General features: G+C 47.3%; 1 protein-coding gene across 9 annotated transcripts in view; it reads right to left on the reverse strand.

The window, feature by feature from the left end:
- Positions 1-18164, reverse strand: part of PPFIA3 (PPFI scaffold protein A3) — a 966668-nt gene that overhangs the window by 547220 nt on the left and 401284 nt on the right. For all 9 annotated transcript variants that reach the window (XM_085616258.1, XM_085616264.1, XM_085616259.1 and 6 more), the window contains 2 exons: positions 4158-4292; positions 3511-3594 (listed from right to left, as the gene is read on the reverse strand). In XM_085616258.1, coding sequence (XP_085472384.1) covers positions 3511-3594; positions 4158-4292 — 219 coding nt within the window. The remainder of the gene's footprint in view (positions 1-3510; positions 3595-4157; positions 4293-18164) is intronic.

An 18164-nucleotide genomic window follows, 5' to 3' on the forward strand; every position in this document is an offset into this window, starting at 1 on the left:
AAATGATACCTGCTTACTGCAAGTCTTTTCGCTGGGAAGGGATACGATCAGCCCTGCTCTTACATACATGTATATTTCTCCAATAAAGAAGGGTTTGGTGAATACCAAATCTAGAGCAATTAATGGGTCAGGGTATATGAGCAGGCATGCCTGGCTTAGAACATTACCTCTACATTCTAACATAAAAGTTAACGCCTAAGACTTATGCTTTAATGACAAGATCTTAATCTGCCCAATGATTGATGATGTTCTAGAAAAATACAGAACAGGTGTGGTGAAGGGCAAGTTCCAATCACCACATTTCTAGTCTGCCATTCAGCTAGTTCTTTAGAGCCTGCAATTCTTTTAGCTTCCATTGATAAAGAAGCACTCTGATCCCATTTTGGGAGCGGGAGAAGAGAGTCTTTAAAAAGTTTATCAAGAAAAGCCCTGTAAAATAATGCCTATAGCTGCTACACAAAGTCAAGATGACAGAGGGTTCCTGAAGACGAATTTAGAATAAAATAAGAACAAGGTATAAACCCTCACCTCTGAGAGACACAGAAACACTCAAGGAGCGTGCCCCTGAACATCTGGTTGGATTAAAAAGGCAGGCCTAATTTCACATTACATTAATCCAGACATCTGCATGGTTGGGGAAACAGACAAGCAACTGCAGCAGAACAAAGAGGCTTGCGGTGAGCCCAGATTGTTGACAAACAGAATAGCACATGAAAGAATGCAGAAGCAAAACACGCTTACCAATGTGAACAAGCATTGGTAAATGCAATAGGTGTTGCCTATGTGGTTATTATCCGGCCGAGCACTTTACCAGGGCCGGTTTTGGTTCACAGTCCGGCCCTGCTGGCCAGGTGCATCTGAATTCACTGGGAGAAGAGGGAATGCACACACATGCAGATAGGGGCTGCTGGCAACACAGCAGAGGGCACAAACTAGGTGAATTGCTAGCCTAGGTACTAAATAATGAAACTGAACAAAACCAAGGCGCTCTGGAATGTAGCCGCTATGGGCAAGCCGCCCTTCCTGAGCCAAGAAACGAGCCAGGGCCAGCGGCGAGAGCTTCAATGCCAGCTTGTGTTGTCCAGGCAATGCATCCTTAAAGGGGTGAGGGGCGCTGTGAGGCACTGCCGCAGCTCCTCAGCTGGTGGGCTACACATAAAAATAAGCACAGCGCTGTGCAGGGTAAACATCAATATAAGCAGAGCACAGTGCAGGGTAAACAGATATACAAGAAATGTGCAAGCGCTGTGCAGGGTAGACCTAAAAATAAGCACTGTGCTGGGCAAACAAAAAGTAGTATGTTGGCGCAATGGCTAAAAAAAGAAAGAAATCGCCAAGATCTCCGAAACGTAGCCGCTGCCAACGAGCGGCCCATCAGGTTTCAAGCAACGGGTCGGCGCCGAGAGCTTCAAAGCCGGCCTTGCTTAGGCAATGAGTCTTTAATCTGGAGGCCCCCCTGAGAGTTACTGTGGTGCTCCTCAGCTGGCAGGCTAAACAAAAATAAGCACAGCCCAAGCGTTGTGCAGGGTAAACATAAAAATAAGCACAGCGCATACGCTCTGCTGGTCAAACATAAAAAAGTATGTTGCTGCAGTGGTTAAAAAAAAAAAAAGAAATCACCAAGCCGCTCCGGAATGTAGCAGCCAAGGGTGAGAAGCCCTTCCTGATCCATGAAACGGGCTGGGCCGGTGAGAAGAGCTTTAATGCCGATGGCGTCGCATTGTCCAGGCAATGGATCTTTTAAGGGATTTCACAAGCAACACTTAGAGGCACTGCGGCGATCCCTCAGCTGATGGGCTAAACATAAAAATAAGCACAGCGCAAGCGCTGTGCAGTGTGAACATATACCTAACCACAGCGCAAGCGATGTGCAGGGTAAACATAAAAAAAATCCACATAAGCAGATAAAAGCAGTACTTGGGCGACGGGACACTGATAAGTGAAACACACTCAGAAGAACATGAAATAGTATGCTACAGGCAATAGAAACAGAGGAAAAGTAAGTGGCAAGCACAGGAACCAATGAAAAGAAAGGGCCGGATGTAAGCCCATTTTAAGATTTATGCTAAATACAATAGATTTCACAAGCACAGCGCAATCGCTGTGCAGGCGAATCTTAAACAGGATATTTTGTCCAAGAAGGACAGCAGTCAGGCTCAAAGCAATGCTAGGCCAGAAAGGCAACCTCAAACTCCGTTTGGAAATGGGGCTCTGAATGCATGTTAGCAAAGACTGCTCCATGACAAATTCCAAACTCAAAAGAGGCTCAGAAGGATGACAATCTCTAATCAATACAGAGAATGTATTGAAAATAGTGGAGAAAAAGTTTGAGAGTTTAGTAATGTTAAGAAATGTATTCTGTTTTCTAGTAAACTCTGTTAATTGGATTATTATTTGTGGTGGGTGACTGCCCACTTTAACGATTTATCACAACCCTTGTCATCATCGACTGCCAGAGTCGTATGGAGTCAACGTGTAGCTGCACAGCACCACATAGTGGCCTGCAGGAGCACTCCTATGGAGAAAGTTTTCCCACTCCAGTCTGAGGCCTATTCTAAAGTGAGGCATCTTCGTTTAGATAGAGTATCCATCAGGATGTTACTGAAGTAAGGTAAGTAACTTGTTCTTCTAGTCCTATTTACTGACTAGTTATTCTGCACCTGGTCTAGTCCTCTCTAATATGTAACATCCAGGATTAGTTTGTCATCTGAAGAAAACAAGCCATGACCTGCCAGCCCATAGCAGTGGGATGTCATAGAGTATCCACAGTTAAGGTTGCAGCTCATGTGGGTCAAGTTTGTAAGGTTCCAAAATAAACGGCTATCTCTGCCGAATCTCACCTGAACTAGTCTTGGTCTGCAGCAAATCTGATCCACTCTCATTTGACATCTTTGTCTTTTTTACAACTATAGCTGTGTCTGGAAAACCCTTCCAAGGAAATTACTATGTAACTGGAAATGTTAATGGTTTTCTCTAGATTACAAATTACTGCATCATTCGTGGTCATCTGGGTTTATTACAGACGGTATGATTGAAATATATATATTTTGCTGTAAGTACTGCATCTCAATCTGTGCTTTACTGAACACTCTGCTCGCCTATGAACCTTAACAAATGGCATTTGGCACAGCGTTTTGTACTGATAATAACATCTTGCATGCTTTTTTGTAAGGCTGAGAACCTCAGAAAAACCAGCAAAGTTTATTTCTGGGCTCAGAACGATAAAGGTCACATCCTGCAGACGTCACTTGTCATGCATACCTGACGTGACTGGCTTTGTCATAGCCCTGGTGACCTTGGATTGGCATAAGCCTGTTAGGAACTCTCCAGACTACCCCTGTATAAAAGTCCACTTCTGCAGGTGCTGGATGTCAACCACACAAGAAGACCCCATTTTGCATTTTGACCTTGTGTGCAAAAGCAGACGTGGAGCTGAGTGAAATAAAGTGTTAAGATCATGCCCCCTTGTGACATCCTCTGCCATTGAGGAAGTAAAAAGGAGAGACCTACCCGCTGCAGCTCCTGGTTTTTCTCTTCCAGCTGAGCTTCCAGTTGCCGAAGACGCTCCTCAAAGTTCCCGTGTCTTTCTTCAGCCTGCAAGAGATAAGAGAAGATCTTAGGAAACAAAACAGCTGTAGAGGAAAGAGACAATGCCAGTGTGAGGGTGTCTGGCAGGGAATGCATACATAAAGCCAGGAACCTCTTACAGACAACACGTCTGAGGCCTTTTCCTCTGATAGCACAACAAAAGCAGATTCCACTGCAACACAACACACTGAAGGAGAGGTACCTTCTGCAGACAGCAACCAATGGCTAAATAAAATATTTTGCCTCAGAATCATCCTTCACCGAAATGAAAGATGAATGCAAAAGAGGTGATCTCTGCTGGGTTTAGGTCTTACCGCACTCTGAGAAAGTACAGTCTCATCAGCTCTCTTACAGGCATCGCATCCTTCTGCGAGTATGGTACATGTCTTTTACAATGTATTCATCTTAATCCCATTCCAGTATACCCTGTCATTCAGTAAGAACACAACAGATGTTCTCTGCACAGTGCTTAAAGCTTAGGCCACTGCTGCCTGAGTCAGCACAGCATCCATGTCAAAACACACAAACATACTTCATCCTTTCTGACCAACATCCATCAAGGCACACACCTTGCTAAGGGCTGCAACACGCTGTGCTAGCTGTGCCTCAATCTCCGGGAGAGTCTCAGCCTTCTGCAAAGTCTGCTGCAACTTCTGCTTGGCATCTTCCAACCACTCCTGTAGCTGGCGGTTCTTTTCTTCACTCTGCAAAGTACAAAGTAAACAAAAGGTTATAAGTAAAAGTCATGAACACCCTGCACATGACAGATCATACCTTATCAATACAGACCTTCACCCTCATATGAACATTATGGACCAAGAAGCATAAACCGCTAACATTCAATACTACTGAATAGAACAGTACATGAACCCTTGCAGAATTCTAGGAGGGCCCATGTGTGCAACAGTTACAGCTTTAGCTCGTGTAGAGCATGCTATAAACATGTACAGAAAAACAGAAGGCTTTCAAGTAGCAGAATACAACACAACGCTATGCAGTATCTGTTCCTTTTACATGAACCTATAAATTACAATGATGACAGGACTATATTCAAATTCAAAGGGTTATTTATAGTTTTTCATATCAAGCGTGGATACAGACATAGGTAGAAGATGTATCAATAGAAAAAGAAACTAGAAGATAAAGAGACTATTTTATATAAAATCAGTAACACCTTCCATCAGTAAACTATTCTAAATTTTAAGGCCAATAATCTTGATCAAACGAGTAAGCACCAGTCAGTAACCACAGTCTGAATGTCATCAATTCTACTTGCTGAAGGAATTGAAACACGTCCTTTTGGACTGCTTGGATTATCTGGGCTCCCCCTTTTTAGTTTAGGTTTTACATGACAATGCAGCTATATGACCAATTCTTACCAATTCTTTAAAATATACAAAGTGTAGGATTTGGATCCGCCCAAAGGGGCAACCCTCTTTCACTTCATGCTATTGGCTGCTTGGTATATCATTCCGCCTCCTAAGGAGTGCTTGCGTTGAGGTGTATGAGGGACTTTGTTCGGATGCCAAAAGTGATCTGAATCATCATATATTTTATTAACAAATAAGATGTAAACAAAAAGCTAACATGTTTAGCGCTTGCCAACCTCATGTAAACAAAAATAGTCATAAATAAAAAAATACATCCATATATACAAACAGAGAGATGCTTTGGATCAGTCCTCTTCATCCTTTTGTCTGTTCAACTGTCATTGACATTTTAACATACAAACAATTCATATGATGGGCGAGGGGTGGCACTTACTAACATGAAAATATAGGGCACTGCAGAAACCACAAATGATCGCACATCCCTATTTAGAGATAAATGGAATTGGACCTGGGTAGATATGTCAACCACAAAGAGTGGAATGCTATTATAGCATACTAACAAACTGTATCACGGAAGGGTCATTTTAGGTACATGCAATTTTACATAAGGCATACTTAGCTCCTGTCGCATTACATTAGATGTACTTTGATATTCCATCTAAGTGCCGACATACATGTATTTTGGGGCCACTTTTTTTAATTGTCTTGGGAATGCCAGTTATTGTTAAATATTGGTGAGTAAATAGCATGCGCACGGTTAGTTATGTGGCATGTAAATTTAAACAATCCTGAATGTTGACTGCATGGGGTATTTCCTCACCCAGTGAGCATTAGGGTAATTTCCAGGTTCATAGATCTTGCACTGTTATTAGCAAAGTCCATGACCGAAAATAAAAGGGAAAGCAGCAATTGATTCTCCCATCCCCATCAAGGGTAGCTGGCTTGACCTATAAAAAAGGGCTGAGACTGAAACTATATTAATACATCTTGAAGAAAGAAAAGGTCTCAGGAAGATATCAGTATCAGACCAACTGGATGAGTTACCAGCCAGATTGGGAGAAATGAATAAAGAGGAAACCATGCCAACCTGACCAAATCGGGCTGCACTATGTGCAGTAGTATACAGATTTTAATCTTCATAATACCATATGAAATTAAGAAATTAGGATCACAAATTTTGGAACCAGTGCGTCCAAGTTATGTGCATTGATAGCAGGTTTTACTGCCATATGTGATGTGTGAGTCACTCCTGCATCCTACTAGTGCTAGTAAGATACATGTATCCAGTCTGTCTAAATGGTCATTTAGAAATGTGCAACAGCCGCGGAAGCGAGATACTTAAGAGGAGGTGATATTTCACATGTTTTTCCTATTTTCTTTGTGTTTTTTATGGTTTACTGTGCCACATTTTCAGTCTGATCATTACTGAATAAACCGAGTTTACTGGGACGAAAAGTGAAAGGTATGTAGTAGCAATAATTGGAATATATGATGGTAAAATGTGTATATTTATGTGAGTTATCATGTCTAGACATATTAGCTGATGCTAGATTCTGGTAAATGAGTCTTTGGTACATGTACTGTTTCATGACTGATATACACCAAGCACATGTTTGACACTGTACGGTAATTATAACAAGCATTGGCATAGCCAATAGGTCTCGCCTTTGGGGCCCTATATGTGTTTAGCCAGAGCTATTGACTTTGCCAATGTCTTTAAGCTGTGCTGTAGAGAAGTTTGGCTGTTGTGCAGCATGCTGAAAAGTTATAATTAAAAAGTGTCAGAAGCATTTTTGTTACCTTATATATGACCAAGAATACATTATGTACGACCATATTAAAAAAAGTATTTATAATAAACAATTTCCTCAGTTTTCTTTTGTCCTTGCAATGCTGGCAACTTGTTCCTGCCTATTCCAATGGTTGTTTGTTAAAGCTTTTTTTTGAGGGGGCATAAACAATCGGAGGGTGAAGGTTGGGAACCAGTACCTGTATTAGAACACTAGCAGCGGCTAGACGCTAGGGGAGAATCAACAGATGCCAGATTCCGAGAGCAGGCTGAGAAAGTGCAGAGTGATGCTGAGGTGGTAGTGGTGGTGGTGGTGACTGGTGCGCAGACGATGCTGAGGTGATGCTGAATGATACTCAGGTCTTGCAGAGTGATGATGATGTGGTGGTGTACTAGTGCAAAGGCGATGCTGAGTAATACTGATGTGGTGCTGAGTGATGCTGTGGTGGCGCTGAGTGATGCCGTGGTGGCGCTGAGTGATGCCGTGGTGGCGCTGAGTGATGCCGTGGTGGCGCTGAGTGATGCCGTGGTGGCGCCGAGTGATGCCGTGGTGGCGCCGAGTGATGCCGTGGTGGCGCCGAGTGATGCCGTGGTGGCGCCGAGTGATGCCGTGGTGGCGCCGAGTGATGCCGTGGTGGCGCCGAGTGATGCCGTGGTGGCGCCGAGTGATGCCGTGGTGGCGCCGAGTGATGCTGTGGTGGCGCCGAGTGATGCTGTGGTGGCGCCGAGTGATGCTGTGGTGGCGCCGAGTGATGCTGTGGTGGCGCCGAGTGATGCTGTGGTGACGCAGAGTGATGCTGTGGTGGCGCCGAGTGATGCTGTGGTGACGCTGAGTGATGCTGTGGTGGCGCTGAGTGATGCTCTGAGTGATGCTGTGGTGGCTCTGAGTGATGCTGTGGTGGCTGATTCTGATCCTATTACCAACCCTAAACCCTGGCAGCCGCACTGAAATTGTGAACATTAGTGCTGGTAACTGACACTATTAAATGGAGTTTCGTCACAGGACTTAAACACTGAAGGATGAAACGCTGACACAGCCAACAAAACCTGCTGACACTGTTGTTATCAATTTGTACATAGTGCCACGAGGCCAGTCAATTACATCCTGGCAGCCCCACTGAAATTATTAACAATGTTTGCATCACAGGACTTAAACACTGAAGGATGAAACGCTGACACGCCCAACAAAACCTGCAGAGACTGTTATCAATTTGTACATAGTACCGCAAGGCCAGTCACTAGCTAGGGCACACTGGGGCATGGTACATTTACATTACAGAGACTGTGGTGGACATGTTAACCGTTTGAGCTATTTTTTTTATATGCGCTTGCAATGCATTACAAAATATAGCCAACACCTCGTAACAAAACCCGCTAGAACCCGAAAGTTTAGCTCCTAGCAGTAAATATTACATTTGCGGGACGCCCCAATTTGCTGCCCATCCTCGTCCTGTTAGCGACCTTACACCCTGCCAGCCACCTAGGCGCCAGCTCCACGGAAAGCGTATTAATATGCTAAACAAACAGTGGGGCATAGAACTTTCAAATAACACAAACTACGGTGGGCACATTAACCCTTGTGCGCTTGCAATGCATCACTGAAGGTAGCAAAGACGTCAGAAGGAAACCTGCAACAATTACGAACTGTAGCTTTTACCACTAAATATTACAATCCAGACGCTCCAACTTGGAGCTGATCCTGATCCTATTACAAACCCTAAACCCTGGCAGCCGCGCTAAAACTGAACAAAATTGTGCTAATAATTGATACTATTAAATGATTTTACGGAGTTTATTTCACTGGTAACGTTTACATCACAGGACTAAAACACCGAAGGATTAAACGCGGACACGCCCAACAAAACCTGCCGACACTGCTGTTATCAATATGTACATAGTGCCATGAGGCCAGTCAATTACATCCTGGCAGCCGTGCTGAAGCACAGGTTACTACTTGTATAACGATATATCTGTAAGAGACATTAGTCAGTGATAGATTCCTTACCTTAGAATATCCCCAGGCGTCAGACTGGATCCGGAAAGTTTTGCTAGCAGTACCCCTGCGTGTCAGTAGGTGGCGTCGTGCGGCTCCGCGTCCATCGCTGGCGACGTAAGCGCTGAGATGACGTCACGGAGACTACTAAGGTGCCACCCATGCGCGCTGACGTCAGTTCTGTAAAAGACTTTCCACGCCAGGAACGCAGAGCCATGCAAGGAACTGACCACTGGTGCCAAGAAACTAGGGCCCTGAAAGGGATGACCTTAACCCTAGAAATCAGTTAGCAGAACGGGGAGGATGGGTGGGGCGGTAAGGAATCTATCACTAACTAATGTCTCTTACAGATATATTGTTACACAAGTAGTAACTTGTGCATCTGAAAGAGACACGTTAGTGATAGATTCCTTACCTTAGAATAGATACCCCAGCAATACCAACCCCAGTGGTGGGTCTGCGAAGAGATTACACCAGAAAGTCACAGAGAACAGAACGGCCAAAGAAGCCGTCTCTCCGGACCTGACTGTCAAGGCAGTAATGCTTGGTAAACATGTGCAGCGAAGCCCACGTAGATGCCTGACAATTGTCCTGCAAGGGGACGCCGCGTCCCAAGGCAGTAGTGGCTGCCGTCGCCATGGTAGAATGGGCACGCAGCCCCATAGGAGGCTCCTTCTTAGCCAAAGAGTAACAGGCCTTGATGCAGAGAACGACACACCGAGCGAAAGTCTGCTTGTGCACAGCATGACCTCTTTTTGCACCCACGTAGCCAACAAAGAGCTGGTCATTCACCCGGAACTGTTGTGTGCGCTGCAGGTAGAACGAGAGCGCATGTTTTGGGTCCAGACGGTGGAGCCTCTCTTCCTCTTTCGAAGGATGCGGAGGCGGAAAGAAGGTGGGCAAAGTGATGGTCTGCCCGATGTGGAAGGGCGTGTAAACCTTTGGCAAAAAAGAAGGACGGGTCCTTAAAACCACATTGTCCGGATGAAAAGAAAGGAAAGGAGGTTTGGAAGAAAGAGCCTGGAGCTCACTCACTCTTCTGGCAGAGGTGATAGCTACCAGGAAAGCCATCTTGAGAGTGAGAAGACGCAAAGGACAGATATGAAGGGGCTCGAAGGGAGTGCACATCAGATATGTCAAGACAAGGTTCATTATGAACGGCACAGGAGGAAACGTGTGTGTAATGCCTTTTAGGAAATGGTTAACAACCGGGGACTTAAAAAGAGAAGGCTGATCTGGAAGCCGTAAAAAGGCACAGATGGTCGAAAGATAACCTTTGATAGTGCCCAGAGCAGAGCCCTTCTGGGCTAAGGAAAGAAGGAACAGTAGGACTTCGGAAAGAGGGGCAGAAAGGGGATCCACAGCCTTAGCTGGGCACCATGCCACAAACTTGTTCCACCTGCAGGCCTATACCATTTTAGTGAAGGGACGCCTGGCTGCCAGAATGACATCACAGACTTCGGGAGGAAGATCAAAAGCTGTCAACTGGCGCCACTCAATCTCCATGCATGGAGGCGGAGGCTGGACAGGTTCGGTTGGAGGACCGTCCCCTGCTGCTGCGACAGGAGATCCTCCCGAAGAGGCAGTCGGATCGGGGGATCGATGCTCATACTGAGTAGCTCGGGATACCAGTATCTTCGTGCCCAATCCGGAGCCACAAGGATGACTTGGGCCCGGTCGCGCCGAATCTTCTTCAGCACTCTGGGCAGAAGTGGTATAGGCGGAAAGGCGTACAATAGACCGCAACTCCACTCGCGACAAAAAGCGTCGCCTAGCCAGTGCCGCCATGGAAATTCCAACGCGCAGAACTGATGACATTACGCGCTCTCTTAGGTGGCGAATAGATCTAACCAAGGCTCTCTCCACTGCTGAAAGAGACCTTGCACCACGTCCGAGCTCAGACGCCATTCGTGATCCATCAAGCACCGGCGGCGGAGTTCGTCCGCCCTGGTGTTCAGAGAACCTGCCAGGTGTTGAACCATCAAGGTGATGCCTTGATGTTCCAGCCATATCCAGAGGCGCAGAGCCTCCTGACATAGGGTCCAGGACTCCAACCCGCCCTGTTTGTTGCAATACCACATGGCGGTGCTGTTGTCCGTGAACACCTGCACCACACTTCCCCGGACAGAGGAAAGGAATGCCTTCAGTGCAAGTCGGATCGCCCGAAGCTTCAACAGATTAATATGGAGTCGGGACTCGGCACGTTGATGGAGAACCCCAGCCTCTGATCTCCGCCTCTCCCAAGTGGCCACCCCATCCCAGGAGGGACGCATCCGTCACCACTGTGTGCTCCGGTTGGGGAAGGGAGAGGGATCTGCCATTGACCCAATCGCGATTCGTGAGCCACCAGTGCAATTGCCGTGCAGTGCCCTCCGAGATCTGGACATGATCGGACAGGTTGCCCTGATGCTGCGCCCACTGGAACTTCAGGTCCCACTGCAGAGGCCGCATATGCCATCTGGCATGTGTCCCCAGCAGGATGCAGGAGGCCATCAGGCCCAGAAGCCGGAGGGTCATCCTGACTGAAACCCGGGACAGAGGCTGAAAGATCGGAATCATAGCCTGAAAATTCCGGACTCGCTGCTCGGGAGGATAAACCCGAAACAGCGTTGAATCCAGAACCGCTCCGATGAAGGGGAGCTTCTGAGAGGGACTCAGGTGCGACTTTGGCACGTTGATGGAGAACCCCAGCAACTGCAGGAGGTCGGCCGTAGTCTGAAGGTGTTTGACGACTGCCTGGGGCGAGCCCGCCTTCAACAACCAGTCGTTGAGGTAAGAGAAGACTGACAACCCCGACCTGCGCAGGTGAGCTGCGACCACCGCCATCACCTTCGTGAACACCCGAGGGGCGCTGGTAAGACCGAAGGGGAGCACGGCAAACTGAAAATGCTCCTGGCCTACCGTGAACCGCAGGTATCGCCGGTGGGCCGGCAGGACGGGGATGTGAAAATATGCGTCCTGCAAGTCCAACGCTACCATCCAGTCTCGAGGGCAGCCAGGACCTGAGCCAGAGTAAGCATTTTGAACTTCTCCTTCCGGCGGAAGTGATTGGCGTTCCAGAGGTCCAAGATGGGACACAGGTCCCCTTGGTCCTTCTTGGGGACCAGAAAGTAGTGGGAATAACAACCACACCCTACTTCCGGCCCAGGAACGCACTCGATGGCCCCCTTGGCCAAGAGGGCCGTGACTTCCTGCTGGAGAAGTACCAAGTGATCCCCCGACATGCGGTGGTACCGAGGTGGCATGGCTGGAGGGGAGGACTGAAAGGTAAGGGAGTAACCCTGCAGATGATCTGCAACACCCAGTTGTCCGATGTAATATCGCGCCAGTGGGGTTGGTGGTGGCGGATCCTGCCACCCACCGGTGTGGGGTGCTCCACAAATCACGGATTAAGAAGGTTTGGAGGTAGAAGCAGCGGAGGTAGACTGACCCCCACGCTGATTCCCAGACCCACCCCTGCGGAAGCCGCGTCTACGCCGAGGCTGGTTCTGCACAGGCTTGCTGAATGAACGCGCCTGGGCGCCTCTGCCGTGGCCATGAAAGGAACGAAAACCAGGAGTGACCGGGCTCTTTGCGGAAACACCCAAGGACTTGGCTGTGGCTCGCGAGTCTTTAAAACGCTCCAGTGCACTGTCGGCCTTATCGCCAAACAAGTGAGTGCCATCAAAGGGCATGTCCATGAGCAAGCTCTGGACATCGGGCGAGAACCCGGTAGATCACAACCAGGCATGGCGACGAAGCGCCACAGTTGTAGAAATCGCCCTACCCAGTGAGTCCGCAGTGTCCAAACCACACCAAATGGCGAACTTAGCCGCATCCTTACCCTCAGCAACAGCTTGGGACAGCCCAGTGTGGGTCTCCTCAGGACACTGAGGCAACACCTGTGCAACTGTATCCCACACCGCGTGGGAATATCGGCCCAATAAACAGGCGGTGTTCACTGACCGCAGCCCCAAGCTGGCCGAAGAGAACAACCGCTCACTGAACTGCTCCAGTTTCATAGAGTCCTTATCCGGCGGAGCCGTGGGAAAGGCACTCTGACGTCGAGGCTTGGATGACCAGGCTCTCAGGCGTAGGATGAGTGGTCAGAAAAGCGGGATCATCAGGCGCCAGGCGGTGACGCTTGGCGACATTCTTATCCACAGTGGCCCCTGTGGCTGGCCGCGACCAAGTGCTTAGCAAGACATCAGTGAGGGCGTCGTTAAATGGCAGCAGGGGCTCCGACAAAGTGGACGCCGTCTGGAGCACTTCATTGAGGAGATTAGTTTTGAGGGCCACCGTCGGGAGATCAAGGTTTAGGACCTCAGCTGCCCTCCTCCATGGTAGGCGGGAGAGAGGCAAACCCCGGGTCAGAGGAGACCTCGAGGTCGTCAGCATCCTCCAAGTCGTCCACACAGTCCTGCTCAGAGTCCCACTGACGGGCAAGAGGGTCCTCGGACCCCTCCCAGTCATCCTCCACCTCTGTCGCATGGGGAGCAGACCGCAGCGGCAGAGCCGGAGCCGGAACATACGGCATCGGAAACGGCACCAGCCAGAGCCGAGCCGGCGCCGCATCCCAGGTAAGAACAAAATGGTCCTGGAACCGGGGCAAGGGCGGGACGAACGGCATCCACTGCGGCGCCTGAGGCGGAGCCGAGGGTGGCACTGGGGCCGGAAGCGCTGGACCTTGTGGCTCCGGGGCCAGAGCCAACAGCGCAGGATCCTGTGGCGCCGAAGCTGGTTCCGCCGGTGGCCCAACAGAATCCCGGACACAGGACCGCGGGGCCCGAAGGCGCGCCGGTGGGTGCCCGAGGCCTAAAAAGGCGGTCCATGGTAGCAAGAAATTCTTGCACCTGTTCGGGAGTCGCCGATGGACCCGGGTATGGTGGGTAGGCCGCGGGACTCCCAGGTTCCATAGGATCCGCAGGGGCAGAACCCCTGTCCCCCTCATCCACATCCAAGGACCGACGGGGGGACGTCGGAGAGCGAACTCGCTTCTTCGACTTCTTCTTGTGTCTTCTTATCAGATGAGGATTCTTCCCACACATTTTCCTTTCCGAGGAAGTCGGTCACTTATAATTGCTCCTTTTGTGTGGGGAGGCCTTTATTCCACTTGCAGAAGAGCAGAGCAATAAAGTTGGCCCATTAGGGAGGACAAAGGCCTGGAAGCGGATTATGAGCTGAGTCAGAGAAATATGACTGTTCCGGAACTCCCCAGAGATGTAAATATATGTTGATGGTAACTGCAAAAGCAAACTATGCATGCATGTTTTACACCAATGTGATAGCTTGCTGGACCTTACAGCCCTATGTGGAGCGAAGCTGCACATTCTGGCACATTTTGCCTATAATATTGTGAAAGCACTACAGAATTTCCAGTAAACCCAACTGACTTATCTATGAATGTCCACTAATATTATAAGGCCTACACCAGGTCAGCACCAATCATTGCAGGGTCCCATCTGTGCCAGGCTATCTGTGTGCAATTACTGAACTGCCATTAAGTATATGGGGTAACCCAACAAGAGTCCTTGGACCTGGGTATTGAATATAGCAAAGGAGACAATGGTCCTGAACCAATACTTAGTAATCAACCGAGTAACTGAAAAAAGTACTACTACTCTCAAATAGGAGCCACTCTTAAGTCAGCTCACAATAACAGGTAACCAATACATAGACAAAAAATGTATGTGCACCAACCCAGTCATCGCATAGCAATTTTTTAAAAGATGGGCATGTAATTTTTATTTTACATATATATACTCAAACAGCACAGTAAAAAATCATCACATGATTCAGAAGAGTCAAGGAAAAGGAGGAGAGAGTTGCTCCAGGAGGAACGTGAAAGAATTTGGTAATCAAGTGTAAGGAGAGTTAGAACAGGGAAAAGTTTCCAAAAGAGTAAAGGGCATATATTTACATAGCTCAACGTAAACCTGGTAATTAATGACCAGTCAACAGGACCCTGGCCTGATACAATACTACATATATTCTAGTCATACATATGATTTCCAAAGGTTTGAGAGATAAATCTCCTTTTTGACATAAGGGCACAGGGAGCGAAGGTCCAGGTTTCCAAAATGGGGTTGGGGGTCTTGGTGTCGACGTTTCGACCCAACTGGAGGGTAAAGGAGGGAAATCTCTACCTCAGCAATGCGGGTCTTCCTCAGGACAGGGAGCCGGGAGGGGGGCAACCCTCATAATGTAATGGGTAACGCCCAGTGTTAGAACCCGCCTTATGGGTGCGGCATGGTGCCCAATGGATGGGAAAAGAAACCCTGCATCGATTGTGTGGTGTTAATTTACAAATTGAGTGACCCGTATTAGATACATGGTTATGAAAAAGATCGGAGGGTCGGAAATGTCTCGACCTACACGATCTGGAGCGCAGTAAATCACTGACCTTCTCTGATGCGGTGTCTGAACTGAGCACAACAGTAGTCTCACACGTGAAGCCTGCATATGTGTGCACAAGTGTGTGCACACATGTTCATGTTTAACCAGCCCAGTGCTTTTTACCCTACCTGTTCAGCAGCAGTCGTATCTTAAAAGGCAGACATTGGTGTTAAACACACTCCGTCCAATTACCACAAATTTACATTGAATGAGACTCAGCAAGTGAGACTCACCCACATTAAGGGTCCATAAACTAGGTAAACAAAAGTGAACAATCCTGTTGGACTAAATGAGCCAAACCCTTGTGCTACACAAACCAAGCAACTTTACACTACTTCCAAGCAGAATCAGGACATGGCTACAGACATTAGAAGAAGACCTTGGTTGAGAGGACCCTGGAGAAAGCTTCAAGGTTTACATGGGATAAACTCAAGAGTTTTTGCTGAGAAAGATGCAGGGAAGATGAACCTGGCAGTGGATAGCGGCTGGTGACTGCAGTGTCTCACACTAAATCGACAGAAATATAATAACCCTTCCTTTATGGCGGGACCACTTCTTTGCCTGATACACAAGTAAAATCACAGAGGCCACACATTCAGACTCCAAGATAGATACTGGATTTACAAGGCAATCCTCCTCATTTCAACACTTTGAGGTGACCTTAGTGCAGTAAAAGTCCAGTAAAGGCCGTGGTTCAGATATGGTGTCTGCTGATACTTTTAAGGCAAACAAGGATCTATGACCCCCCAATATTATGCCAGATGCTGAACGACATTCCCCTAGTGCACAACCAGCAAAGTCCAGGATGGCACCTATACTGTCCCTATTTCAATTAAAGTTGTATGACTGACCAAGTATATCACCAATCTCGATCCTGGATTCCCATGCAAAGATCCAGGATAAGGACCTGTTGAACAGGTTCTGAAAGTGGATTTTGGGGAGAGCCGAGTCTTGAAAGCGGCCCATGCAGGTTACAGTGAAGTGATGGATATGAGTGAGCAAAGCATGTTGGTGGGCCCTCATACACAATTGAAGTCAAGTATTTAGGTGTTAAGCATGGTTCCATGTTTAAGTCCTTGGATTCGAACAATGCAATTCTGCTCTTGAGCTCACCCATGCAGAATGAATGGGCTTAACTTTGGGGGGAGTAATAGCCTTTATTTAAAATGACAGTAAGGCCACTTTGAGGTTGAAGACAGCTGACTGAATGATTTAAAACTACCCAGACAGTGAGAGATTCACAGTGATTGGATGTCCTCAGGATGGGCGGGATAAAAATGCCAAAGTTCTGCTTTTACAGTCCGTGCAGTTTGCTGGCAGGAAACTTCATCATAATGGACAGGATTCGGTAATCTTTTGTCACTGATGTGCTATGGAAGAAAACAAATAGTTAACTTAGTCAAATCCACAGCTCGTCAGGTTGTAGACAGGAAGACACCTTGGTTCATCAATCAGGTTCAAAATAAGATAATATTATATCCTATAACTATCTTGAGGTGAGATTCTTATGAACTCGCAAAATATTTTGACTTAGTTTGTCCAGGAAAGACTAGTTATGGTTGGGAAATAGGTAAAATACTGGGCACAATTGACAATGGCCTAGATGAAGACCTCCTACTACTCCCAGAACACCAAGGGTAGGATTGCTTAGTACTAACATCTTTTGTTTTCTGTAGCTGTGACAAAAAAGTTACTTACCTATGGTAATGTCTTATTTGGTAGAGACTCTACCTAGCCGCATATTCCTTACCTTAGAATATTCCCCAGGCATCAGACTGTATCCAGAAGATTTTAGAGTAGTACCCTACACGTTGGTAGGTGTCATTGTTCAGCTCTGCATCCGCAGGTATGTTGGAAGTGAATTGCACAATACCTATATAGACACAACCCCAGCGTGAGGACGTCATTTACTGTCATGACTTTCCACGCCAGGAGCACAGAGCCACAATGAGAACTGACCACTGGTGTGACAAGAAAGGCTCTGAGAAGAGTGTCCCTTTACACCGTACTCGGTTCGCAGAACGGGGGAAATGGGAAGGCCGGTAAGGAATCTGCAGCTAGATACAGTCTCTACCAGAAAAGGTGCTACCAAAGGTAGCTTGTTCATCTGATAGAGACTTCTGGACACAGATTCCTTACCTTAGAATAGGTACCCAAGCAATACCTTCCCTGAGGTGGGTCTGTGAAGCCAATTAAATCAGGAAGTCCTACATGACGGGAACGGGGGAAGTGTCCATCACTTAAAGCACGGGCAAAAACCAAAAAGATTTGTTAAAAGAACCCTCACTCACCAACCTAGTTGGTGACATGCTTCATCATCGGGTTCCCACCAGAGAGGCCGAGTGCCTCTCTGGTGTGCTACAACGCCTGAATTACAGCGGAGCTGGTTTTTGAATGTGAAAGGGAGTGGAGTTAAAAGGTAAATGGTTTTAACCATCAACTAATTTAATATCGGCTAACCAAAAACCAAATAAAAACGTGATTTGGACAAGTTCTGGTTTGTTAGGTTAACCAGAGCTTAACCAATTAGTGATAAGGTCGACATGACATGTTTCTGCTTATAATGCCCAGTTGGCTAAGCTTTCATCAGGACCACAAGGGTCTCCACGGCGGTATGCGCACGCTAAGGCGCACCCTAACCTGTGGAGATCAAAATGGTAAAACTCACGGTTTTACCGAAAAGCCATCCTAATATTCCGGGGCTAAGAATGTCTGAAAAAGAAAGAAGACAGACGTAACATATACAAAGAAATAAACAGAAATAATTTTGTCGATTTACATTGATTCGTCTTTACTCGTTTTGGTGAATAAACTGTTTGATAATCCCGTGCTGTGGAGCGGGAGTGGGTGTCCCAATAGCAATTGTAGCTCAAAACACCCAAACACGAGTAATTACTCGTTGCAAAGAAGGGACTCATAGAGGTGTCTCCATAAGACCCTGTGCACTAATTGATTACATAATGTGGTGTCAGGGTAACAGACAAAGTGCAATCGTGGTGGCCGTAGGAATAGCGGACTCGTGAAGTGATAGGCATGCTAAAAAACAAGCGTCTGAGGTGTTTGCCAGGCGCCGTTTGCTCCAGAGCAT

This window comes from Triturus cristatus, chromosome 7 (assembly GCF_964204655.1).
Source record: "Triturus cristatus chromosome 7, aTriCri1.1, whole genome shotgun sequence".
Classification (NCBI taxonomy): domain Eukaryota; kingdom Metazoa; phylum Chordata; class Amphibia; order Caudata; family Salamandridae; genus Triturus; species Triturus cristatus.